The sequence below is a fragment of the Malaclemys terrapin genome, chromosome 17 (assembly GCF_027887155.1).
Source record: "Malaclemys terrapin pileata isolate rMalTer1 chromosome 17, rMalTer1.hap1, whole genome shotgun sequence".
NCBI classification, from domain to species: Eukaryota; Metazoa; Chordata; order Testudines; family Emydidae; genus Malaclemys; species Malaclemys terrapin.
Window position 1 is genome coordinate 13,967,057 of NC_071521.1, and position 27,568 is coordinate 13,994,624.

General features: G+C 46.8%; 1 protein-coding gene across 2 annotated transcripts in view; it reads right to left on the reverse strand.

The window, feature by feature from the left end:
- Nucleotides 1-483: 483 nt before the first annotated feature.
- EEIG1 (estrogen-induced osteoclastogenesis regulator 1) overlaps nt 484-27,568 on the reverse strand; it is a 43,016-nt gene continuing 15,931 nt past the window's right edge. For both annotated transcript variants that reach the window (XM_054007339.1, XM_054007338.1), the window contains exons 3-12: nt 17,969-18,089; nt 17,592-17,621; nt 13,348-13,464; nt 12,723-12,769; nt 10,332-10,486; nt 8,694-8,798; nt 8,181-8,370; nt 7,858-7,979; nt 6,519-6,588; nt 484-5,600 (exon numbers count right to left, since the gene is read on the reverse strand). In XM_054007339.1, coding sequence (XP_053863314.1) covers nt 5,555-5,600; nt 6,519-6,588; nt 7,858-7,979; nt 8,181-8,370; nt 8,694-8,798; nt 10,332-10,486; nt 12,723-12,769; nt 13,348-13,464; nt 17,592-17,621; nt 17,969-18,089 — 1,003 coding nt within the window. In that variant the 3' untranslated portion in view covers nt 484-5,554. The remainder of the gene's footprint in view (nt 5,601-6,518; nt 6,589-7,857; nt 7,980-8,180; nt 8,371-8,693; nt 8,799-10,331; nt 10,487-12,722; nt 12,770-13,347; nt 13,465-17,591; nt 17,622-17,968; nt 18,090-27,568) is intronic.

Consider the following 27,568-nt stretch of genomic DNA (forward strand, 5'->3'; position numbering starts at 1 on the left):
AGTCAATGCAGGCGCACAGGGTGGAGCTGGCCAGCCCAGGATCGAACAGTTTTTTCCTGGGCTGGGCAATTGCCTCAATGCAGACCAAACTCCCTTTGCGTGCCTTGCTCAGGCACTTAAAGCTACATCTACTTTGCATCTTTCTTGTATTCCTCGAGACTGGGAACCTCCCCACCCTCATTTCAGGTGATCCACTCCGCGTTGGGGCTTGTGCTGTTTGCAACCTTCTTATTTCCCTTCCTACCCACTTCCAGGAATTAAGTCAAGGGAGGGAGAGTCCTGCTAAATAAGCCCTTCATAGCTTAGCTGCTGTCCCAGAATTCATGGAGGGATTCCAGCAGGGACATGTAGGAGCCCACTGTGCCAGGTACTGCACATAAACAGCTTCACTTTCATCAGCAAGGAGATTAAGAAACCCCAGGATGCATTGGGTGTGGGGTGGGGGGGGGGGGGAGTGCAGGAAACAAGCCAAGGATCAATAAGTGAAGTACCAAAAAAACCTTTATTTTCCCCAAAACCATAACAACATTTGACATTATAGTGATTTCCTCTTATATTTGTTATTTCTCTACATTAGGAACCAGATACAGAAAATACAGACACGATCTGCTGAATCAAAGACGGCACAGCATTCCATTAGAAAAGAAACAAAAAACTAGAGGAGCAAGATAAAAAATGGTGAAAAATAGTCATTCCCTCCAGCCCATAAACTTTCCGCGAATCATCATCAAAATAGAGCCGTGGAAGTAGCTTCTTTCTCCACGCACTTCTGCTTTGTGGAAAAAAGTTAGATTTTCTCTTCTTTAGATTTCAAAGTAAAAAAAAAAAAAAAAAAAAAAAAAAAAAAGTTAAATTCTCTTTCAAGCCATTTTGGAAATTTGCATAGACCCATTCCCTTTCCAAAAATATCTGTACTCTCTCTCTCTATAGCATCTGAATATAAATCGAGTGCGCTTCTCTTCTGACGATCACTGAGCTCAATTCACGTTCAAGAGAATAAAACATGATCTCCCCTTTCCCCCCCACATGAAAAAATATGGGCTTTAACAAACATTTTCTTATGCTCTCAAGGCAAGTAAGAGGATCAGCTGCACCTCCAGCTCAAACCTTCTTCCAAGTTCCTGTGATTTCCCAGGTTTTCTACGCTCACTCCTTCCCAGTGGGTAGGAGCAACAGCTCCATGGAGCTGCGGAGGAGACTGGGTTAGGACTGCAGAGGAGGGCTGATGGAAAATGCAGCTTGGGGGTGGGGACTGGACTTTGCAGGATCAGCCCATTAGGTAGAGGTGGCGGCTTGTAAGAACCACAAACACTCGCTACCGGGCGCAGTGTTTGTGGGAACAGGCCCATAGAGACCAGCCCTGTCTACAGGACTGAGTCACTGGAGCAGCAACTCCCTCAGCTTGGGATTGGGGGAGAGGAGCAATGAATTAGTTAGCAGCTCCTGAGGTAAGGCAGCAAGGGAACAGGGTGGGGAAGGTTTGCTCAGCTCCCTCTCCCCAGGAGGGGAGCCTTTCACCTGGGCACTCTAGTCTCAAGCGTACCTGGAGTGAGGTTTCCCAGAGGGTGGTGAGTGCAGAGTCCAGCTGCACAACCATGAATTTAAAACAACAATGCAATAAAATAAAACCAACCCCTCCTATTACATTTTAATGCAACAACTTTCTTCAGATCTCAGCCCAGTTCGAAACACTCTAAAAACCAAAACAAACATTTAAAAGGGCTAAACTTTCCCTCCAGAGGGTGACGGTGGGGGAGACACTAAGAAACTGGCTGTCCTTAACTCATCAGGACAGCACAAAAGCTCCCATTTAAAGTGCCAGTCACAGAGAAACTGGAGGCATTAGGTCATCCTTTTCCCATTCTCATTCCCACCCAGAGCTGAGCCGAGCCAGTCTCCTTCCCTGACTCATTTGGGGGCTATGCCCAGTCATGACCTTTACGTCTGCCCTTCCCCAGATAATTCTTCAGTTTATAGTTTCTTTAAAAAAAGTTAGTAAAAAAAAGATATTAGTCTGAAGACCCCAAGCTTTGCGGTGGGCGTCCAAATAGAAAGGTCTTGAAATGTTAATCTGTTGTAATGGGGAGTGTGAAATCCAATCCATTCCATTCCAACTTGGCCCTGGGGGCTGAGGGCGGGGGGCAGGGAATCCAGCTCTGCTCCCCTGGGTCAGCCCAGCTTAACCGTCCTGCTCTCCTGCACCAGAGACCAGGGCCTACACCACAAAATCTTGCCAGAGGGCCCTTTCCTTGCCTAGTTCACTTCTGGATCCCCTGAGAAGAGGACAACTGGGGGAGGAAAAGATACCTCCCTTAGCCCCCCTGGAATAAAATACCAATGAAACAACGACAATACCACAATGCAGTCAAAGAACACCAGCCTGCTGGGTTTATAAAAATTCAATAAACTTCAAGGAAAAAAAAAAAAAACTTGGAAACTAACCAGTGGTTTAAGTTTGACAAACTCGCAAAATATTCTTCAGCATCCCAACTAGCAACAAATACCAGCAATGCCATGAGGAAAAAAGTGCTTGCAAGATACAAAGCTTCCAGCCAGGCAGCAGACCTGCTGTCCAGATGATCCCAATGCCTGCTCAGCCTCCCTCTGTGCTCCAAAGCACACATGCAGCACCAGGCTGCGGGACTGCTGGGCAACATTTGGGAGGGAGGATGCGAAGCTGGAATTTGGTGTGGTATGCGGAAAGACAACAACTCCTCCCTCCCGGCCTGGGCCCTGTTTTGAACAATCCAAGGTTAGCTGTACTCACTTGTTCCAGAGGACTAGGGCTGCTCTTAGTCAAAACAGGAGGGGTCTGAGCTAAAAAGCTGCTAACGGACCAACGTCTACAAACTCAACAACTGCCAGGGAACAAGACCAAGAGGCACAAAAACTGTCAAGAATTTAAACAGCAGAGCACTGAACGGCTGCAAAGCCAGAGACAGCAATCTACAGAAAGGCTGCAGCTCTCCAACGTCTCAGAAGCAGAGGTTAGGGTTGCCTGCCAGCCAGGTGACAGGGAAGGACACAGTTTCTTGAAAGCTAACCTGCTCCTCCTTTTGTCTCCCTCGAAGGAGCTATTTCTCCCTTTGTCCCAAAGGATGGTTTGTGACATGTCACAGCGAACGGCCCCTCCCAGACCAGTTACCTCTCTTGCCAGTTGGAGCCCAGAACAAAGGCTCTTGGTTCCCAGCCATTGCTGGAGTAACAAGCAAGATGGACACCAGCAGCTAAACTGGCCTGGCTTTGGACTCATTCCTGTGTTACTCGTCTCCTCCCAAATCCTTGGAGTGCTGCTGGAAGGCTGCAGGCATTTAGGAACTGGTTTCCAGGAGTGCTGCATACCCACAGTTCACACACCGCTCCCATTAACTTCAGGGGGCTCCGCACCACAGAGTGCCTTTGCCCATAGGGAAAGCAGTGTGACGTACTGCTGGAGGGGCACTGTGCCAGCCACCCCAGCCTCTCTGGCAGCAGCTCTGGAGGGAGAGGCAAGTAACTAATTCTCCCCCTTCGCCAAACCTTTGGAATCCTAAACAGTGTCGAGCCTGCCCTACCTAAGCCAGCTCGGCATCTCACCAATCTGCTACCCGGTGCCAACCCGAGCGGAGAGGAGACGACGATTAAAATGTAGACAAGAGCGAAAGGGCGTTGGCTTTGGACAGACTTGGTCCAACCAGGAGCTCTTTCCCACGTTCAACCGGATGATTTGATGGGCCTAGGCCAAGATTAGTTCATTCTCTCTGAGGGGAAGGTAGGTGGGCAAAAGAAAAAGTGCCCCCAAGATGCTGTCTGCACAGCTACAGGACGCAAGGAGAGGGACTGGTGGGTCTGTGACAAATAGCTAGAGCCAGCCTTGCTACGCTGCTCACAGAATCCTCCCCATCCAAGGCTCCAGTGCTGATCAGACTAGAAATCCAGGCCCCTTCAGTCTTGCAATCTTCTGTGGAATTGCCTTTCCCAGCAGCTCATCTGCATGCGTTCTAGTTACCCCGGGACACCACCTTTAGTCCTGAAAAAAACGCTTGGTCATCATTAAGAATTTGAAAAACAAAAATGATCAATTACAAATTTCTTCTTCCTGCTAAATGGGACAGCGTGTGTGAGAGAACTAGGATGCGTGCGCACGCACATGTGTGTAGCCAGTGACCTGGAGTGTGCTGTTAGTCAAAGTGCATGGCTGCCGAGTGCTACTACAGGACAACAGCAAAAAAGGAACGGGCACCACACAGAAATAGCTTATAGGCTGAAAGCATCTGTACAGAAAGGGCTGTGAACGCAGCCTGCAGCCAACCCAAGGCAGGAGCCTGCATAGATCCTCACTTGTAGTTCAGCTGCCGGGAGAAATCTACAAGTGGGAGTTGAAAAAGGCTCACCTCTTTTCTGCCACATTGCGCCAGGAAAAAGGGCCGTTAATGTTTCAGACAACTGCAGAAACCAAATGAGAAAAAGCTCAATCGTGAAAAGATCATCCAAGAAGACAGTTTTAAGCCTGTCAGACTCAGAGTTCACACCTCAGGAGCGGAGGAGAATGGCTGCTGTAGCTAGTGCAGCAGGAGGGCTCCACTCCACCAAAGTAGCAAAGATTCAGCCATTTCTTTCTGCATTAATCAAAGCTTCTCCCCAGCATAGGAGGGGACGTACTTGACAATGGCTCCCTTCTCACATGGCACGAAGGGCCAACCAGAAACAGTTCCCTCACTGGCTCTGGTTGGGAAAGACAACCGTTTAGCCACTCTTGCCATGACGGGAGAGATCATCACAACCAAATCACACCCCTGTTCTGGGCACATATGGAATTTCTAAAGTGCTCCTGCTAATACCAACCGATGAAAATGGCCTCCCATGCCCAGCAGTGGAAGGCGGTACTGCAGTTAGTCATGCTAACAAGTGATAGCATTTAACCTTTAACATCAAGTTCCATCTCTGTCTGTTCCATTAGTTTTCTGAAATGCACTTTTGGGAAATGTTTCCTATGAGCAGATGACTGGGGGGTTTGGTTTTTTGGATTCATTGCTCAGTAAAATGTTGCCATCGGAGGTGAAGTTTCCTTGCAATCCACAATGCAGAATCAGTGGAATCAAGTATCCTGCAAGTGGCCAGCTCATTGTTTCAACAAGGAGCTGCTCTCCTGGTTTGTCAGTTCTGGTTTTCCCCGTCAGTGGTTTGAAAAGTTCACAGTGGTACAACCCAATGGTTTGCAGATACAGGAGTGAAGAAATTCCTAGTAAGGAAGCAATGCGTGGAATGAGGGAGTGGGGAAGGGGGGGAACATCCTCCAGCAAAGAGAAGGCTTCCAGACAGACCCCTTGGATCTGCAGGGAATTCAGGGGTGTTTGGAAGCACTGGGATGAGCGGGGAGTTAATGCCAAGTCAGGAAAAGTGCATGTTCTGGAGTGGTATGGTCTCGGAGGAGTTCTGCAGTGCAAACGTAAGGGGAGGGGTCTGGAGAAATCCCTTCTGGAATGTTGCATGTAGAGAGGTAAAGACTGGCATCCGTGTGGCAGAGGACGGGGTAGGGGGTCTGTTGCCAGCAGGTCTACCCTGTTCTTCACATTTAACGGGTTTCAATCACCACTGGCTCATAAACTCCAGATGAGACCCTGCAGGAGGAGAGGGGGAGAGAACAAGTTCTTGTATTCATACCTTTAGATTAATACAGAAGCATCTATGCAGAGCTCAGAATTCAGGAACTTTTTCCAAACAATAAAAAAAATATTGAAAATAGCTAAACCAGCCTGCATAACAAAAGCTAGGCAGCCAAATGGCAATCAACATCCCAAAGCTGGAAAGAGAACTGGCTGCAACACACTTTTCCTTCCTGCGAGAGACAGATGAAAGAGGCTAGGCAGAGGACATTTGGAAAGGCTCCAGAGGGGAAGCTGTCTATTGGAGCAGTGAAAGCCTTAGCACTACAGGGCTCTAGTCACAGCTTTGCCACTGACTTGATGTGTGACTTTGCATTAGACACTTCACCCCAAACTCCACTTATCCTGGAGCTTGTGAGGTTTAGTGAATGTAAAAGGCTTTGCGATCCTGTGATGAAAGGTGCTATGGCAGTGCAAAGCATTATGGGAACACTGTATTTAACAGCATCTCTCCTCACAGAGGAAATGAGCTCTGAACGGACACAGGAAAGCAAGCAGCTGAGAATGGAGAATGAATTAGCTTTGCAGTTTTGCTATAATCCAACAGGGGGCAAAGTTGCCTGCCTTGAACAAGCTTTGAAAGCAGAGAAAGATAGACCAACCCCGATTGTTCTGTACTTTTACACACCTTCCCTCTGTCCCCATTCTAGCAGCCAAGATCAAATACCCCAGTCAAGCTTCTGCTGAGCTCTGAATACACACAAGCACAGCTGCATCCTGTGACTAAAGGGATCCCAGGAGTATTAATGTGGGAACAAAGCCGTCATGTATCGCATGATCTACTGAGGGGAGGTGAAAGTCTCCTAAGCACAAAGAACGAGCTGACCTATCTTCACAGAGCTCCCGTGTCTACCAACCTTTCAGGAGCCATACCTGTTTCCCAGTTGAATCCCACTCAATGTCGTTGTGCCATCTCTGCTCACAAACAACCTCAGGTTACTGTCTGCGGATAGGAGAAGAGGAAGAAAAAGATAGTAAAATCCACAGTCCTGACAATCCCCAGATGTCCCCTACGGTCCATGTTACACAATGCTCAGCTAGGGCATTTTCATTCCCTTTCTGTGAGCGCAGGTGTGTTTACACTCTTGCTCTGATGATTGTGACGCTTCGTGGAACTCCCTCTCCTCCTTGCTTTAGGAAGATCCCCGGGGCAAACCAGACTTTGGAAGAGTCAGCTTTTAAAACCACATTTTAATGAATACGGTTTTGATGGCTAGGTTGGGTTTTTTTTAAACTTCTAAACCGTGTCATGAATGAAGGAGTTCTTAGTATTATTTTAAGAACTCAAACAAAGAGACAAACATTCCCCGGCAGCATTTGCAGTCTCCTCATTACACCACTATGGAGGTGCCCTGTTCTGTTCGGTCTCGTTTTCCCACAGAGAGCGAAGTGCAAATTCGTTAATGAAGCACGATCACCTGTTTTTAATCATCCAAGCTGACAGAAATGCAAACAGTGAACGGTGTGAGTAATGAACAGCAAATTAGATTAAAGTTTAGAGTTCTAGTAAATCTAAGCTGTGGTTTGTATAATAGGCAAGAAAATTAGTTTAAATGAAATACTTTATTAATTATTATTATTATTATTAAAAGGAGGACTATTTGAAATTTTCCCTAAACTGACCAATTTTTAAAAACATTGTTTTCAATTCCTTTAAAAAGATTGATAAGGCTTTTTCCCTCCTCTGCACTATTCGTAAGGGTCTTTTGGTCAGGCCCGAGTGCCAGTATGTTTAGACCCCTCCTCCTTCCCCTCTCTTTGCACACACCTACCCTGCTTCCTCTTTAGCTTTGCTGCTCCTGTTACTGGCAAACACCCTCTTGCACAGCGTGGGAAAAAGCGTGCCCAGGAGCTGCCCCCGGAGCTATGCAGGAGGGTGATGCAACTGAGCAGCAAAACTGACTACACATGAAGTGCTGTCAAAAGTAAACCTGGAAAAGAGAAGGACTGTTTCCCTCCAGCCTCACAGCTTCAGTTACTTGTAATAGTAGCAGGTACAAACTGTTTTCAGAAGGAAATGCAGTTTTCACATCAGCGGGGTCCCTTTAAGATATCTGCCACTGAAACTTCCAGCAAGTACTAACAATAAATTACAGAGGAGTGGGAGGCACCATTGGGTGACGCGGGAGTCGGGATTAGAGAGGTTGATAAGCATCGCTAAGGTTGGAAGAGGAGCAGCAAGTCTCCCCTCTGCACCTTGTACTAATCTCACCTTCAGTATTGCTGACGTCTGTGAAATCCTGACTCTGCATAATTTTCTCCACTATGTCGTCAGCATCGATCCTAGTATCGTCCACCCACGATGGGTGACTCTCCACTGAATCCTTTTTCCTCCTGGGAGGGGAAAAAAAACAAACAGATTCAGCCCCTCGGGTCACAGGCTGCCAGTGCTGTCTGTGTCCCTTATCTGTAGCCTCTTCCTTTCTGATTATAGCAACAGCAAATCTGAGGCCATAAAGGTAAAGGAAGAGCGAAGGAACCTTTGTTTCTAGGCCTTCCCCCATCCACAAAGCTATATCTTTATACTGTACCTACCGGGACGATCTATCCAACAGGATGGTTGGTCTTGGGGGGCGAGGTGGCTTGTCTAGTTTGTGGTCCCGCTCTCCCTCAGGACACTCCACTGTCAAACTGAGCCCCCCAGAGGCGCTGCTGCTGGTGGATGTATTCCGGCGGTGGGTCAAATCAGACATACTGGAGGAGCGAGAGTGCTCCGTGCTATAACCTGTGGATAGAGACTCATTATAAACCAAACCTATCATCCCATAGCAACACAGTGCAAATAGCCAAGTCTCCAGTCAGGGCACAGAAGCTTCACTGAGGAGGAGAGGAACCTCAATCCACAAAGGCAGAGGATTACACAGATCATATCTGCAGTCATCGCAAAACTGGGAGTTCAGACGGCAGGCTCAGGCGTGGCTCGAGGTCACAGGCGTGGCTGTGAATCACTCGCAAAGGAGGAGAGTGCCAAAGGAAAACAGATTTGGAAATCTGAAGACCTGCGCCTTCCTGGACATGGACACCAAAGTTCAGCAGGTCAACAATTACCGGAGATTTTGGACTGCTGGCTGGCATAACTGGAGTTCCGTGAATGCCCTGAGTGGAATACTTCCTCTGGACTGGACAGATTCTGGTCTGGTTCCTCTGGAACACCTGCCAAACAACAAAGCACTCACATTATCTCTCAGCCAGCTAGTTCACCACTTCCTGCAGAAAGACTGGATGGGACTGTTGTTGCACTAGGGCCAGGGAAGGGTGCACACTTGTTGCTCTATATTGACTTGCACAGAGCTAGAAGTTGCCAGGGACCATTTAAGACAGTAGCTGTGAGAGGCTGTGTCAAAGCAGTCACCCATTCCAGTGGCTGACGGGGCGCCCAACTCTGGAGTTACCAGGGAGCTCCAATCCCTCAAGCCCAGGGAGATGATGGGTCATGTCTGAAGCTATTTCATAAGTAAAAGATACCTTTAAAAAATATTAAGCCAGCTTGGTGCATGCCATGCAAGAGACCAAGTGCTATTTATAGGCTCTTCACTACTCAGACAGACAGCAGCCAGTGGAAAGCTGCGAAGGCCATAATACAGGACTTTTCAAGTGAAGAGCGACAGAGGGTGGTACAAAAACCTAAAGGGGCAGGATTCTCAAAGCTCCAACAAAGATGCAGGAGGATCCCACCAGGTAGGGAAATGCACTGAGTTTGTGACAGGCTGACAAGAGCGAGGTGGATTGCCAGTTAAGGCTCTGAATCCATCTTTCCCTCATATACGCAGGTACAAGTCAGATGTGGGGCCAGAGTCAGAAATGATGGTAAACCTCAGACTGGAACTCAGCCCAAGGGTGAGGCTGAAGCAGGAGAGACAGATGTACGATATAAAACAAGAAAGGGGAAGTTCTCCTTCCTGTTAGCGGCTTTTCCTACTATAACCCCCACTCTTCTACCCTCATAAGGGTGAGTTTCACCATCACTACATCACCTCTGAATATGGCCTGAAGAGTCGGTGCTACTTCTGAATTTCCAGATTTCACCATCCCTGCCTGCATGTGAAAGGGTTGTAAGGAGCATTTTTGGTCTCCTGGGTAAACATGTAAGCCAGGTGGTTTTTTTTTTAAGGGCTCATTGAGGTGAACTGGTTAGCTCCAGATTTTGGTGCACTATGTATCTGTCACAGTATATTTGCAGCCCATTCACTTTAAAGAGGGGAGCCAGGGGAGGCTGCAATGTCCTTGAAAAATGGAAGTCTAAGAACTCTGCTTCAGCAGCTGGAATGAGACCATTAGACCTCAGACCCTGAAGCACTAAAAGCTGCACAGGGACTTTTCTAAACATCAGCCTGAGCAAACCTAACAGCAGAGGGGTGAAGTGTTAAGTGTCACTGGATACAGGAGGAACCATAGTGATGGGCCCCCAATCCTTAGAGAGGATTGCAAGAAATACATTAAGTCAGTCCCTGCAATGGCTTCATCTCCTCTGTTAACAGAAATACATGTGCTGCACTTTCATGTTCACTCTGCCCAGCTACATTTAATAGAGAGTCATACAGGTTTCTTAATTAGCAAAGACACTAGGACCGGTGAGGGAGAGCGTGCAATGCGGAGATTCATTAACCTTCCAAGTGCTGGAGTAAGCTGAATGGAATCCTGGAACAACAAAGAGCTGTATCAGTCTTGAGCACAGAGGGCCTGTACCTGGATTGAGAATGGTGGGTCTCGACTTGGCTTGACGCACTGCTCCAATAGTGGCCGAGCTGCTGATGCTACTGGTAGTCCCCTCGCCCTTACAGGTCAACTGCAGGGAGGAGTCCTGTCCTGGGATGGTGACGGATTTGGCTGTGGAAGGAGGCCTGCAATAGCCAAAAGACAGGACGGGACACAAATTACGCAAGCAGAACTGGCAGCTTGAAGAGGTGACTGACAAAGGGGACCATTCCCTTTTTGCTTCCTTGTGGGGAAGGATGGAAGCCTGCAAGGAGTTTTGTAAGCAGGGAACGCTGCAAAACCTTTGCTTTTCTGCTAGTTTTTTTACATTAGAAATGCAGGTCTTTGACTAGTTTAGAAGACTACAGTGGCCAGCGCACTAGCAAAATTACTACATGATAAGCGATTTAAAAAGTCTTTTGTCCTCTCAACTGGTCACTTTAAAAAAAATAATCAGACTATTTTATAGATTTTAAGGCCAGAAGGAACCGTAAAATCCATTCAGTCTGACCTCCGGCATAACGCAGGCCAGAGAATTTCACTCAGTTATCCCTGGATTAAGTCCAATAACTTGTGACTAACTCAAGCATATCTTCCAAAAAGCATCTTGATTTGAAGAGTTCCAGAGATGGAGAATCCATCACTCCCCTTGATAAGTTTTTTCCAATGGCTAATCACCGTCACTGTTAAAAGTGGGGGCCTTATTTCTAATCTGAATTTGGCTTTAACTTCAAGCCACTGGTTCTTGTTATGCCTTTCTGAACTAGCCCTTTAGTATTTGGCATTTTCTCCCTACAAGGTCACTTATACTCTATAAATCAATTCACCTCCTCAATGTTTTAGATAAACTAAACAGATTGCACTCCTTTATTCTCTCACTGTAAGGTTTTTGTTTTTTTGATTCTCCCGTGTCCTCTCCAATTTTTCAACACAGGACACCAGAACTGTCGACCAAAATCTAAAATCTTTGGAACCCACCCGCCCCCATCGAAAAAGCGTATTTGGGAAAGGGGGTGAACCCTCCTAGTCTAGACACAGCTTATATCAATAGAAAAGTGCTTTTACAGCTACCGCTTATACCAGTTCAGCAAACAAAATAAGCTATACCAGCAAATTTTTGCAAGCATAAAATCCAACTACACTAGGGCTTTTGCCCATATAAATATGTTGTTAAAGTCACATCTGTAACGGACATTACTACAGAGGCAAAAGTTTTAAATGTAGACTCCAAGAAGCATGCAGCAGAAGTAAAAAAAAAAAGTTATTTTGTTGAACAGTCACCGAGAGATGTACATCTAGCTCAGGCAGGACTTTTCAACATTACAGTGCAATACATTTGTTGTGGTTTTGATTCACCGTCTTCATGCACCGTCATGACATCACTATGCAAATACTGCAAAACAATGTTAGGATCTCATACCACAATTATTTTGTGGCTCTCAGAGACCTTGTTTTCAATAGTGAAATCTCTCTCCAGTGCCTCCAGATTGATTACTACTGCTCACAAAAGGACGGAATGGTACAGCTCATATTGACAACTGGGGTTTGTTGCTAACACTCTCCGATGCCTAGCACCGGGGTAAAGGAGATCTTCAGTTAAGGTGTACAAACAGATCACAGCACAGACCTGGGACCACTTCCCATCACCACCTGACTTATATAAAAAAAAAAAAGTCCTCCAACAAAACTGGTCAGGGAGGGGGGTGGATTGAAACCAAGACTAAATTCTTGATATTTAAGGTTAAAAACAAACAGATTTAAAAAATTATGCTTCTTTTCTCCAGCATAAAGCAGCAAAGAAACCAAAATGGGAGCACACTTTGGCAAGTCCTCCACACGTCTCCTTTCATGGTTCATCTCCCCTGTTCATTTGTAGATGTTACCATTAATCCCTTAATCCAGTCAGAATTTTTTTTAATGTAAGTAGTAGATACTACTAACTGGCAGTTCTAAGAAGTCAAAAAGTGACCTTGTACTTGTATAACACCTTCTATCAGTATATCTAAAAATGCTTTACAAACACCTCTGTAAGCCAAATGTTTTCTCCACTTTACAGATGGGTAAACAAGCACAAAGAAAATAAGTGAACTGCCTGTCACACACACAGTCTTTGGCAGAGCTGGGGATAGAATGCAGGAGTCCAGATTCCAAGTTATAAGCTTTTTTCCTACTGTACTTTTGGGGAAGTTTACTGGTTTATAAAATTGCCTAGGTGATCTATGGATAAGATGCACAGGACCAGGCTTGTATGTCTCTGGGCACTACCAGGGATCTAGGCCAGCCCAGGGTAGATAGCCCCACCCTTCAGGGAACAGCTGTGTGTCCAAAAACCCAACAAATGCAGCAGGTTCCGTAAGAGTGGAAGACGACCCAGCAACTCACGTTTTGAAGCAGGGGTCCCCAGAGAGCAGAGACATTCCAATTGTCACCTATGGGAGATAAAAATGATACAGGTCATTAGGAACTGCCAATTCCACCCAACTAGTCAGTCATCCATGGGGATATCCACATTGGGTCCTGCGATACTGGGGGAGGGGAATCTCTGAATCAGGAGTTTGCACAGTACTTCGGATCAGCTGGACTGCCTTTCCATTCAACACAGAAGTAAGATTGAGGGATACAGTGGAGCATTATTTTAAGCCACTAATATCACTATATCCATGATGCATCAGCACCTCCTGCTCAGAAAGATGCTACAGCAGCTCTAATGGTGGACTCGGGACTTTCTTCCTGCTCATGTTTTATCTGCAGATAGAGGATGTTATTGGAAAGTTACTGCTTAACTGCATCTCTGTACACATCAGAGTGACTGCTCTCTATGGAAGTGGGAAACGGTTTCTCTCTCTCCAGTCTGGCTTTGGGAAGGTGCTTCTCTGCTAAACATCCCTGCCCACGAGGACGCAAGTGGGAAGGCTGGGAACAAAATTCTGTACTACAAATTCAGGTGGGATTTTTGAAGAATGCACTGAAGCGTAGGATCCCTCCCGTGCGGACACTGACTATGCACCTTTAGGATGGAGTTATCCTGCCGGGTGTTCTTGGTATCATATCCTTCCAGCAAGGAGCATCGGACAGTGAATCCAGAGCCAGCAAATTCTGCCAGATTCAGATCAGCAAAACCCAGCTGTGGTCAAGAGAAAACAGGGAAAAAAGCTCAATAGAGAGACAGTGAATCAATCACACACAGAACAAAGGAAGAGCATGTGTTTGTGGTGTAGGGGGCCGATGCCTCTGCAGACCACTATGCAACTGTGGTTACACGTCAGCATCTACTCTCGAGGATGGAAAAGGTCACAATTTTAGGCGAACATTTCTGAACCTGCAGGAAGCCCCTGTATGGAGGAAGGAAACACAATGGTAGTTCTGGTGAGGACAGTGTTAACCAGCCTGCAGTGGTTGCATAACCAAGGACGTGGAAGGCACTAGGTCAATGATGTGGAAAAAACAGAATCACATACACAAACATAATAAGGCACTCTTTGTACTAGGACATCCCAGAATGCACTGGAGCCTGCAAGCCAAGAGATGAAAGGATATTGTTGTAGATGAAACTGACACATTGTTTCTGAGAAACAAGAAGGAGACCATCAGAAACGCAAGCTAGAAGTCACTTGAATTGTAGATATCCAGTTATAACCTCCGCTTTGGCCATGCAGTAAATCCCAGACACCCTCTGGTATATGCCCTAGAGCAGGGGTGGGCAAACTTTTTGGCCCGAGGGCCACACTGAGGTTCCAAAACTGTATGGAGGGCTGGGTAGGAAAGGCTGTGCCTCCCCAAACACCCTGGGCCCTTCCCCCTATCCGTCCCCTCCCACTTCCCGCTCCCTGACTGCCCCCCACAGAACCCCCAACCCATCCAACCCCCTCTGCTCCTTATCCCTGACCATCCCCTCCTGGGACCCACCACCCCTAACCGCCCCGACTGCCCCCCTGGAATTCCACCCCCATCCAACCCCTCCTGCCCCAGCCCCCCGAGACTCCGCTTATCCAACCCCCCCACCCCGTTCCCCGGCCCCTGACCGCCCCTCCCCCCTGAACCTCTGCCCCATCCAACTGCCCCCTGCTCCCTGGCCCCTGACTTCACCCCCGGGACCCCCCACCACTTATGCAACCTCCTGGCCCCCTTACTATGCCGCTCAGAGCAGCGTGTCTGGCAGCCATGCCACCCAGCCGGAGCTAGACATGTTGCCGCTCTGCCACCCAGAGCGCTGCCCATGTGGCAGCGTGGCTGCGGGGGAGGGGGACCGCGGGGGAGGGGCCGGGGCTAGCCTCCCTGGCCGGGAGTTCAAGAGCCAGGCAGGACTGTCCTGCGGGCTGTAGTTTGCCCACCTCTCCCCACCACCGCCTCCAAAGGGACTGCAGGGACAGGGTGAAAAGAGACTGTAGGGTAAAGTGTATTCTCCCAGTACTCTCACTACACTAGGCTACGAATCAACACCCAGCCGAGCAGGCAGTAGCTCCAGGAACGAGAGAACAACAAGGCTCTAATGCTAAGTAGCTCCAAGACCGAAGGCCTTGTGTTTGCTAACACATGGTTAGCCCCTACCACCACCTCCTAGCTAATACGCGATACAATCTTAGGGTGGACAAGGCTGGTGTAGTTTTGACAGGTGTCAGTAGGTTGGAGTAAACTTCAGGCTCCTTGCTGGTCAAAGTAAACACTAGTGGGGACCATAAGGTTGAGGGGAGCAGCTAGCAGGATTGTTTAAAAGACTGCTGTACCCCAGAATGGCTCACAGGCATGACAACACCAATAGGATACCATTACACAGCACCCTCCCCCAGGGATGGACCAACTGCAAACCCCTACCATCCAATGCACAGATACAAACCCCTGGACCCCCTCCCTCAGAAGACAGGTGACTGGCCCCCATGGACTGCAGAGGTATAAACTGATGCAAAGCTTTACAAAGCATACTGGGGCCAGGAATTTTTTTCCAGGAAGCAGACTCCCAGTGCAGGGAGGGGTCTGCTGGAAGGCAGAAGCTGCAGGAGGAAGGATCCCTTAATGAAAGGATGTTCTCAGCTGCAACCTTTCAGAGCAGTTTCCCTCATTTTTCCAGCCAGCTGACGGCATTTCCATCCGGTTCAGGGACAACAGGAGGGGAAAAATAATAATAAAAAAAAAAGTTTCCACTTCAACAGCACATCCTGCTGGCCCAGATCCATAACCCCTCCGGTCCCCGCACCCTCCCACAGCAACTTTAATATGAAGTCCAAAGGTCTAGGGAAACCCAATTTCTGTCCTCTGCACAAAGCCACTTGGAAGCATCAGTGAGTGAGTCTCAGTACCGCATAGCCACTTTGGCAGCATAACTGGGGGGGAATGTTGGCAAGGGCCCAGCGTCCTCATTAGCAGTGGGAGAGACCCTGCAATATCTTTGTTGCTATCTCCTCACAGCTCAAAGAGATTTCATTCCACTGAGCAAAGTTACGAGTTTGTAAAGAGATGAAAAGCCCTGAAATTTCAGAAGGATACACATCTGCACGCAACCCGCTGACGCACAGAACACGTACACACACACTCCTTCTAGCGCACCTCACAAGACCACTGCTTATCTTTGGGTAGGTTTTCACTGCAGAGTTAGCTTGGGTGATTGGCATGTGGGTTAGCCTAGCCCAGTGGGAGCAGTCACAGTGCAAAACTCTAGCAGAGCTACTGTGTTCAGTGGTGCTGCACTCACCTGTGTGTTGCGAGGACTTCTGGGAGCAGAGCCTATGGTTCTTGTGTGTTGTAGTAAGGTGCTCTATGATTTCCCCAGTAAATTGGGGGAGGACTTGTTTGTCCTTCTGGGAAGGCTTTGGAGGGTTATCAACACGTGAGTGGTTTACCTTACGCCCTCACTGCAAAGTGGGCAGGTTATCAGCCCAAATAAAAGCAGCACTTGGGCTTTAGCTTATGTCCTAAGGTGGGCCAGATACCCCAGAGTTAAAGCACCACCAAACTCAGATCAGAGGGGTGTCTGTGTGCATCTGTGCGTGCATTGGGGGGGGGGCAGTTAGGGCAATACCCAAGTAAAAGCCTGGGGTAACTCTGCAGTGACATCCCCTCTGAGGCTCTTCCAACCCAACACCTCCAAGTGGTAGGGAAAAATTCAGGAAATAGATAAAAGAGGGAACAGGCATGTATGTACTCAGTTAACCAGGTGTTGCATGCATGTCCCTCCCTCCAGCTGCATGGCTCTCTTGCTGGGTAAGCAGCTCTATAGAATGGAAGAACAGCATTTTTAAAAATGTGAAGTTAGTGAGTGAGAAACAGATGGTCAGCCCTGGAGATTGAGGTCATAATTAGCCACAGAACAGGAACAGAGTGGGCAGCAACAGCTTCCTCCACCCACAGACCTCAATCCACATGTAAGGGTGAGAGCCTTGTTGAGCCTCCAAAGCGGATTCCATCCTTGGTCTCGGACCCTGCCAATAAAGGTGCCAACTGGAGCAAACGGTGATGGGGCTTCATGGAACAAGAACACCTGCCCACTGGGCACGGATACTTTGGCACATAGGCCAAAGACCAGCCTTCACATGCAAGCAGCTGGCTTTGGGCCCCGTGCAGATTCGCAACTCTTAAACCAGCCCAATCTCTCCTTCCTGCAGCAGGACCCAGTCTGAAGAGGGAAGAGACTCACAGCCCCTTGCCTCTACTGCAGTGCATGAGGTTTCATGCATGCCATGCCTGATAGAAGGAGAAAAGGAATGAGTTCCCAATAAAACCCTTCTGTTGATCAATCTGTTCGTTCCTTCCAACCTATAGTGCTCTCCATGAACACGCCTTGTTGCGCCAAGAGCTCCAGACTGCAGTTCTAAGGGTCAGCTAACACACCTAACTGCTGTCCAAGCTCGTTACTGCATTCTGGGGAACGCAGGGTAACAGTCTACATTCTCTGTGTGCGTGTTCATTAGGGATGACCCCGAGCGCTGGAGTTTCACATCGGTCTCAGAACTTCCCCACCGTTTAAGGATGTGCGGGTCAGTGGTTTTGGATCAGTCCCATCTCTAGAATTCACATGTGCAATGGGATCTGGATTCTGCCCCAGCAAGTCACAGTCCTGCCGTTTTAGGGGAAATAAATCAGTTCCATCCCCAACTACAACTAACGGCTCTTTCCTCAGACTGCTTTACACAAACACAGCCCTACTTCCTGAGAAATTCCACCGCTGGCCATTTGTCAGAGCACGGCTGGGCCAGAGGCGCTGAGTGAACCCAGGACAGCCCCGCATTCTACTCCTTTTGCACGCTCTTTTGCTCTTACCTTGGAGTAGGTTTTTCCGCCCTTCAGTTCCTATAATGTGAAACAAGAAGAAAAACAGGAAAAGGAGCCATCAGTTTTACTGTGGGAACAAAGGGAAACTCATCATACTGTCAGTGCTGGAATAGGCCTCCAGGATTTCACCCCTCCGTGGCACCCAGGGTACCACCTCCCTCATCTCCCCTTCAAACAACATTGCAGGAGGATGGGGTGTGGATGTGGGAGGGAAGGGCGCTGACTATTTCCATTCAACTAGCCCAAGCATAAAGCTTCTAATTACCATTCAATATCCGTGCATCCTCTCACACCTCCAAGACAAGGCAGCCACGGAGCTTTACCAATACATCCAGCTGCGTCAGAGGTGGAGGCTGGATACTCACCTTACGCACAGACACTCGGCAGATGCAGGGATCCAGGAGGCCGGTGGCAGGATTGGCACTCATTTTACACACAAAGGTGAATTTCTTCTTCCAGCGGACACAGTTCTCCTGCACTTCCTCTCTATGGGGGGAGGAGAAAAAAAGAGGAAAAAAAATATCAAGAAGCCTGAAAGGAAGTTACAAAGCAGATCAAGCCAATCTGAGCTGCAAAACCTTCTATTGCGAAGAGCTGCCTGGTCTGCAAAGCTCTATTTGCATGACATTTCAATCGTCAGCCAGAAATCATCACATACAGTTCTGGTTATTTAGGTGCCGAAGACAATTCCCCTGACCAGCAGACAGGGTCCAATCCAAATTTCACACTAGACTACACATCTCCTCTACACTGAGCTTTAAACAGAATTTGGGGACAGTGTTTAAGCGTTTCCAGCTAGACCTGTTTAGTTGGTTGGCTGTCCATTGTGGATGGGGCTAAACTCTGTTAGAAGTAAGTCGAAGAACTGGTTTCTAGCCCATCCTGCACAGCCCTGGACTCAAATTTAGCCACATGCCTTACAAGGCAAGCACACTGCCTACACAGGGCTCTCTGTGGGGAACTCTGCTCTGGGCTGGGTTGCAGTCAACACAGCAGCCTTAGAGCAGCGATTCTCAGCCAGAGGTACAGATACCCCTGGGGGTACACAGAGGTCTTCCAAGGGGGACATCAACTCATCTAGATCCTTGCCTAGTTTTACAAGCTACATAAAAAGCACTAGTGAAGTCAGTACGAACTAAAATTTCATAACAATGAAATGTCTATACTGCTTTATACACTATACACCGAAAGAGAAATACAATATTTATATTCCAATTGATTTATTTTATAATTATATGGTAAAAATAACAAAGCAAGCAATTTTTCAGTAATAGTGTGGCTGTGAGACACTTGTATTTCTATGTCTGATTTTGTAAGCAAGTGGTTTCACCTAAGTGAGGTGAAACTTGGGGGTACGCAAGACAAATCAGATTCCTGAAAGGGGTCCATTAATCTGGAAAGGTTGAGAGCCACTTAGAGGACAGAGGCACTGCAAGTGGGAGACCACCATATGCACAGAAAGCAGGGAAACAACAGACTGGGACCATGCTAGCTAAAGATCTTGTGCTCCTGGTTTGCACTGCAGCTGCAACAGAGGCTGGCCCCGTCCAAGAGAAAGATGGTGCTGGGGAGTGGAGAACCTATGCCCGGAAGAGTCTGGGAATGGGGGAAAGCAGCCATCCAAGCCCCCTACCTAATCCAAGTACTGCAAGGCAAACTAAAAGGTGTTTAAATTGAGTTACTGTAGCCTGAACCACAGAAAAATGGAAGGGAGAGAAATGGAGGCAACAAGAGAATTGCCTCTGTTTTAACTTACAAGGACTTCAGATCAAGATTCCTGCCTCTGCAAGCCCCTGAAAGGAAGCAAGGGAGGGAAAGGGGACATTTGAAACAAATCCTCTTTTTCGGGGGCAGTGCGCATCAGCACGGGGGACGGGTTTGAATACCTGTGAAGAGAGGGCGCCCGGGGCTACGCATGATGCACACATTACCAACAGTCCCTCTGCACACCGGCCTGATCTATTTCCAGCTCAGGCCTCCGCCTTGAGCCAATTAACTTCTCAGGGTATTTGGGGTGGGGGGCAATGAATCTTTGACAAGGGATTTTGCCATTTGTAGCTATTAGTTGGCCATCTTAATATAGGGATTATCCCCTCCCTCTCCTAGCACAGCGCAAAAGAGAAAGGACTGAGGGCACCAGGTATACTCTGTACTTTAGTTATTAAAAGCACTCCCGATCCCCAACCATAGCACCCAGGCATAATACAAGATAATGAGATCAGAGGTGTGAGGAAGAAATACCTTCAACACCAGCCTGAAAACCTCCCCAATACTGTTTCTATCTCGGGATTGCCTGACCCACACTTCAAGGTGAAGTCAACAAGCCTCTCATTCGTGCGGCTTGTATAAACTGGTTAGGGTGACTCCAGCAGGGAGCTAGAATAGGGTGGTTACTACTAGCTCAAAAATACTGAATCCTCCCTTATCTGCCCACAAAGGGGGCTGCATCATTCCCTTTTCCAGATGGGAAAACAGGCAGGCTGGTGATTTTCTCAAAGTCACAGAGGGATCCTAGTGTCTTATGCAAGTTTAGATCTCAGGAGTTCCTGGCTCCTACTCCTGTGTTCAAACCACTGCTCCAGGCCTTGGGACCAAAAGTGGTACTTCTCTCGGAGGAGACTGCAAAGTTTTTCTCACAATAAAGCATCGTCAGCACCAGCCAAGTTGAAAGAACTACTGTTTTTTAAAAAAAGGGACAGGAGGGAAGAATACATCAAAGAACTCAGATGTATGTGATGCCGTAAACCTGATCTGATGGCAGGTAGCACTCATGCTGAGAGCTCAGCAAGGAAAATTCTCTGGACATGGGACCAGAAAGGAGTCCAGGCAGGCCAAAAATACATATAAAAATGTCATAGGTGCTTCACAGATCCAAGGCAGGCATTTGGGATTGGCAGAAGCCCTGCAAACATCAAGCCAAGGAGACGTCCATGTTCAAAGCAGTGAATGAAAGGCTATGACACAACTTGGGGAATTAAGATACAGAGCAAAGGAAGGGAATCCTGTCTGCCTCAGAAGAGTCACATATCGAACTGGCACAGAAGAGAATCTGAGAAAAATATTGTACATAATCACCTCACACTTCATCCAAGGAAGTCAAAATGCTTTAAACATTAATCCTTGTGCCCCGCTGTTAAGTAGGTGGGCATTTTCCCATTTTACAGATGGGCAAATTAAGCATCCTTGCATTCAAATACAAGTGCTTTATGGATTGCATGCAGAACAATCACTTCACTTCCAATGCTGGCAGGTTAGAAAGTCCTTAAAAATCATTAGACAGGAGACAGTAAGGGGAACAGTGAACGGTTAAAGCCGACTTCTTCTAGGAAAAAAGAATAGTTTTAAACAGCTCAGATAGGCTGGTGTTTGATGAAGTGGCAGACCTTGTCTGGCCATCTGCTGGCATCAAGTTATCATTGGGCAGATAATTACAGGGAGCATGTTTTAAAGGTGGCCTTGAATGAAGCCCAGAGTTTCATATTTAGCTCTGGGACACTCCCAGCTGTACAATTAGAAAATATCACACACGAAAACCAATGAGATGGCAGAAGTGTGGCCAGGAGATGAGGCGGGAGATGTCTCTCTCAACCCTAATCACACAGTCATGCAAACTTAAGAGCCTAAAACAGATGCGTCCAATTTTAAACCTTACTCTATACTTGAGGAGCCAGAAATAGATCAGACCAACGCCTGGACATAGGTGCAGACTCACCACTGGGTCTTCAGAGGTTTTATATTAGTAACCGTCCATTGCAGTCGGCTTTGTTCTGCATCCCCAGAAACCTGAGCCCTTGCCAGCTAAGCTCTGACCCTAAACAGAGTAAGTTTTATTAAAAAAGTGTATATACTTAGCCTGGGAAGAGTAATTATACCATTCTCACAATGGAAACCAAACCAAGCCCATAGAGTAAGTGCCAGTTCTTTGCAGAATGTGTGGAGGGCCTGAGTCTAAAGAAAGGGCTTCTTTAGGGACTTCAAATTCCCAACTTGTCCATTTAACATATCCCTGACTCCCTGGATAGTCAATAGGATGGACCTCTGCATCCTTTCAGCCAGTGGTCTACTCCATCTAGAGCCATAGCGCAATGTGACAAAGGGGTGCCATAATGCACTAGAGCGCTCAGTGGTTGGAAGGCGATACAGCGACATCCCACCAGCAAGTCAGAATATACAAGTGGGCAAGGTGATCACGAGACCCCAAAGGTTCTCTTTGGGCCAGGCCTTGTACAGATTTTGCCTAACTAGGGGCTTAGAGCTGGAAGGTGGAAAGCGTTTCAGATTCAGCAGTACAGATCGTTACCAAGCACGATTTACTTGCACATCTGACAAGCACAGAACAGCACTATTCTAGCAAGCCACAAAACCAACCATGACTGTAAGATGGCTAAAAAGGACATTCAGAAAATACTGTCAGAAAAGGCCGTGCGCGGAATAAATGCTGTCTTTGAATCAATGAAGTCTCTTGTCCTGCATATGAGTAACAGCTAACCAGAAAAATACCTAAACTCCCAAACAGACCATAGACAGACTCTGGTCTCTTCAAAGTGTGCCCAGCCACACATCCCAACATGCACACCCAAAGGAGAAGAATTTTCACCCTGTCAGACTTTTGATTATTAAAGAAAAATTGAGTTTCACATTGACTTGAATCCTGAAGGAGAAAGTACATTGCTAGTGAAAATAGTTGTCTCCTTTGATTTTCCACAATTATTATTCTGCGATCTTTTGGGGAAGTATAATACTGTTCTTTTCCTTGCACAAACACTTAAGAAAAGGATAGCTTTCTTATGGCAGACATTTCAATAGTGCATCACGATTTGCACTAGACTGCTAGACGCTTTACACTCAAAAGCAGAAATGGCAGAAAACCAACTAGCACACTGTTAAGTTAGATACTGTGTGCCAAGCTTTCCCCTATGAGCAGGGTTCCTTACTTAGCTCTCTCACCTTTCAAATTTAGGAGCAGAGCTTTATTATTCGTGATGCTCATAGTCATTAGTGTCCTCTTGCAATGGCTCCCAGTTTGAAACCCTTTCTAAGATGTGGATCTGTGTCAGCTCCTCTGAGCAGCACTAACCCGCCTGCATGCCCACAGCAGATGGTACTCTGTGCCCTGTTTACTGGTTCACCACTTCATTCAGTGATAGCACTGCAAATATTACCCTTCCAGTGCCAAGTCAGATCAAGCTAGTGACACTGTTTTAAAGAGGTCAGCCAGCCAATTCCCATCTTGGATTCCTATAATAAATGTGACTGATTGGTTGGAGCAGCCATTGTACCATTTTCCAGGTTTCTCCTCCCATTTCGCTTTCTCTGGAGTGGAGATAGTTGGTACAGCAAGACCAAGAAAGCTGGACAAAGGCATTCCCCAGAGGTGAAAGGAAAAATTTGATGAGTTTCAGGAGCTATTCCTGGAGGCGGATGCCTACATTTAAATCCTTCACAATTTCACTAAGGCTAAAAGCAAAGCCAGAAGACCCTGTCACAGACCCTGTCAAAAGCTGTACTGTAGATGGGATCCAATTGCATCCCAGTAATCAGGCTAAAGCCTGAGACAGTCCAGGGTTTTAATCTGTTTCAGGGACACTGTCAGGTCCCATTTATGCTCTAGCACATGACCCCGTAACTCGGTCAGGTGATAACTTTTGTTCCCTGACTCAGTTGTAGCTGTAGTGTAACCCATGAGCAGCTCCGGAAACAATTTTTAGGAGCTAACGAGCTAATGGTGCTATGGTGTCTGCAGTAGTTTAATACACAGGCAGACTATTTACTAGACATCCGAATTTACACCTGTCCCACAGCTATCAAACCCGAGGCCTCATTACAAACTTGGTGAAAGTTTTGTAAAATAGATGCGCCCCAGATGATTTCACACTTATCTTGACTATTGTGTTCTTTACAAAGTGTCTCTGAATATGTAAAAGAAGGCCAGTGTCCTACATCTGGCCCTTGGCAGGTTGAGAGTTATGGTCCAAAGGGTGTCCAGACAGTGCCAACAGGGGATGTCTTTACTACAGTGCAGCCATTACGAGAGGAAACCCTGTATGCTCAGCTATCTGGTTTCTGTGCAAGGAAATGGAAAAAAAAGTCAGCAGCAAACAAGCTATACCATCAGTAGCTGGTGCACTAAGAGGCTATCAGCAACAAGCTGATGTTGGTACCCCTTTTCCCACGGCAGAGCAGTTTGCACACACCTGAATCAGCTGCCATGTACTCAGATCAAGGTGCGTTATAACTATGTCAAATGTACAAAAAATCCCAACCACCCTGTTTGTCAGAAGCTAAATGGCTAGACCTGCTACTGTACCAAATGGAGAAAGTGGCCATTAACATTCCAGAGTAATCAGACACTCTCTCCATCCCAGAAGCACTCATGTCCCAGCTTTTAACCTCTCAGGTGTGTCCCTAAACTCGCCAAAGGATTAAGAGGGAGGTAGGCACCGAGGTATTTCTTAGGGAACACCAATTAACATGGATTAGCCTGTCTTTCTCTTGCCCCATCCACCCTAAGATTTTAGGAAAAAGGTAGAAACAAGCCAATAAACATGCGTTCCAAAGCAGGATACCTGCGTAGGTGTTCAGCTCCCAGTAAGCAGGGCTAGTAGCTGGATTACACACTTTCAAAGAGCAGCCATGTACTACAAGAAGTGATGCTGATGACTCAGTATGCAACCAATATTTGAGCACAGTGTTAGGAGGAGATACAAAGAGGTCCTCACCACCTGTGGTCATTAATGAGGACACAGCATTTAGATGCATTCTGGGAGTTAACCCTAGTGATCTCATAAAGACTGGGTGATAAGTAGGCAGAATGTAATATTTCCCCGTAGTTTCAGCTGAAGTGGTTACTCACACAGTTCACATCTTACACTGTAGTTTTTCGGAGTAAAATGGCTGCTGCATTAAACCCCAGAGGTAGCCGCACAACAGACAGCAGCCGCAGCGAGTGAATAGATTCCTAGACACAGGTTGTACAGCACCAAGATTTTTTTTTTTTATGTTGATTAAAAAGAAACAGCCCAAGCTGTAGACCAAGGGTTCTCAAACCTTTTCAAATCACTGGACTAGTGACAGCAACCTCACATGGCCACCTCCCGAAACCTGATACCATCCTCTTCATACAGTAACACAAGGACAAGATGAATTTTAACTGAGTAGCAGCACCCATCACATTGGTTTCTCATGCCGGACCCCATTTCTGCTGTTCTGTCTCTCTGCAGTTTGCTTCCTCTTCCTGCACGTAGGATTTATGCTTTTCAGTGCAGAAGCTTCCAAGTGCATGTATTGAATTCTCACTGCTCTACCTCCAGATCACTTTGCCATGTGCCTGTTTGCTAAGCATTTATTATGCCTCCAACTTCTGGATAAAAATTTAATCAATTAAGTTTGTAGAGACAGACACTCATTAAACAGATTGATATCTGTGCAGCAAGCCATGGGAGAGCCAAATAAAGGAAAAGTGAAAACTACGAGTGAAAACTAACATGTACACCTTGAGCAGTATAGGATGGCAAGAATTCCCTCCTTTCATTTGCACATGTTTCTCAATTGGGAAGGAAACTTCTGGGGATCATGGTTTGAAGAGGACTACTTTGTGGGGCAGCCTTCCTCCAAGAAAATGTCGGTGTCTGGGAAGAGGTGATGAATGGAAGCAAGCAAAGTGTGGCCAACAATTTAAGGCTTTGGGACAAACGTTCATTGAACTTTCCAGGAGTCTGAGAGATGCCACTGACTAGTGGAAAACAATGGATACATGATGTGGTAAGAAATCTAAGGTGATGAAGCCCAGAATATAGCAATGTGTAAGTGTCTAAATGGTAACAGCCATTTAAATCCAGAGCTTGTCTTTCTTGGATAGAAAGGATACTAGCTACTCATGACTCACACTGAAATCATTCAGTTATGACTGAGCTTACGTCACTCATTAAAACAATAGCCAAACTAAATAGTAGATTGTCACATCTACATGCTTCTTTCCCTGAAACCCCAGTATTCTCAGACTAACAAGAGCTGGCTGTTACAGGCTAGATGTTAACAGATATGGTGGAAAAAGAATGGCTCAGAGACAGATGAGGTAAATAAACCCTTGTGACTCAAAGACTCAGTAAGCAAATGTTTATTGTTTGAGACAAGTAATATTTGGACTTTCCATAATAAGTGTTTCAAGTAAATAGTTCATTCGTATGGGTCACCACATCCACCTACTCACAAAACATACTCTCTCCTGAATTCCCAAACCTTGCTGCATACGTACACGAACTGCATCACATCCATACAATAACATGCCTACTCACATCCCCTAAAAACCCACCCCTGTTCATTCAGTCACTCACATTAATGCCAAGCTACAAATGTCTTTTAAGGCAACTTACCCACAGACAACACAAATGCTAAACCTGATTGCTCAATAAGCTACGACAGCCCTTTTGGGATCAAAGCAGACTATATAGTATGACAAATACATTTTCAAAAGTGTTTTATGAATGTTACTTACTTAATTCTCCCCATTCCCTGGGATGGTTTATTTCTTCTGCTGTTCAGTGGGATTTAAAAGGAAATTGAAGCAGAAAGCCAGCTTTGATTTACCGCTGTTTAAATAAGCAGAACAGTCTGGGTGATGCTCATTTAGCTGGAGAACGGATGAATGCAGGAATGAGGTTTAGTGGAAGCTGAATAGGAAAGGAGTTACCTAAGGGTATGTCTGTACTACCCGCCGGATCGGTGGGGAGCAATTGATCCAGCGGGGGTCGATTTATTGCATCTAATTGACGCGATAAATCAACCCCTGAGCGCTTTCCCGTCGACTCCTGTACTCCACCGCCGCAAGAGGCGCAGGCAGAGTTGATGGGGGAGCAGTAGCAGTCGACTCACCGCAGTGAAGACACAGCGGTGAGTAGGTCTAAGTACAGCGACTTCAGCTACGTTATTCACGTAGCTGAAGTCGCGTAACTTAGGATACGTCTTCACTACCCGCTGTATGGCGGGTAGCAATCGATTTATCCGGGATCGATATATCTCGTCTCATTAAGAAGCGATATATTGATCCCCGAACGCGCTCACCGTCAACTCCGGAACTCCACCAGAGCGAGCGGTGGTAGCGCAGTCGACGGGGAAGCCGCGGCCGTCGATCCCGCGCCGTGTGGACCCCAGGTAATTCAATCTAAGATACTTCAATAGCGTAGCTGAAGTTGGGTATCTTGGATCGATCCCCCTCCCCCCAGTGTAGACTAGCCCTTAGATCAATCCCTGCCCCCTCTAATTTGTCAAGGTCATTTTTAATGCTAATCCTGTCCTCCATAGTGCTTGCAATTCCTCTCAGGCTGGTGTCATGCACACGTTTTATAAGCATAGTCTCCACTCCATTATCCAAATCATTAATGAAAATATCACATAACACAGCAGGGAAAGACAAAGGTTATGGGGATGGGGGGGGAGGATGAAGGCTGTAATAGAAGCCCGATATAGATATAAAAGAAGAACCAGAGACGGACATGAAATAAAAATGCAAACCCAAGGTCTTATTGCCACATCTCGTTGTTTCTGTAGAACTGCTTTTGGTCAGAGGCCAGGAATAGAAGAATCCGTCAAACCGAGCTCACACTGCAGTTCCAGAGAAGATATGACTAAAGAGAGATGCTGGGTGGGTGACACTCAGTTACTGAGATACAAGTCTATGAAAGATGTGTATATTAAATACTGGTAAATATGCCTTTTTGAATTCTGATCACCATCTACTGAAACACTACCCCCTTCTCCTGCTCCCACTGTTCTGATCACTATCACAGCAGTTCCAACCAGCCTAAGAAGAATTTGCCTACTGTGCTCCCAAACCAAGTTACTGCTCTCCTATAAGCAAATTCAGATGGACTATGTGGGTGAGAGCAAGGAATTAGGGTCTTTGCTGCAGGGTTAACTCCAGTGACTGGCACACAGGTCTAATCATTCAGATTAGTCTAGCGTAGGTG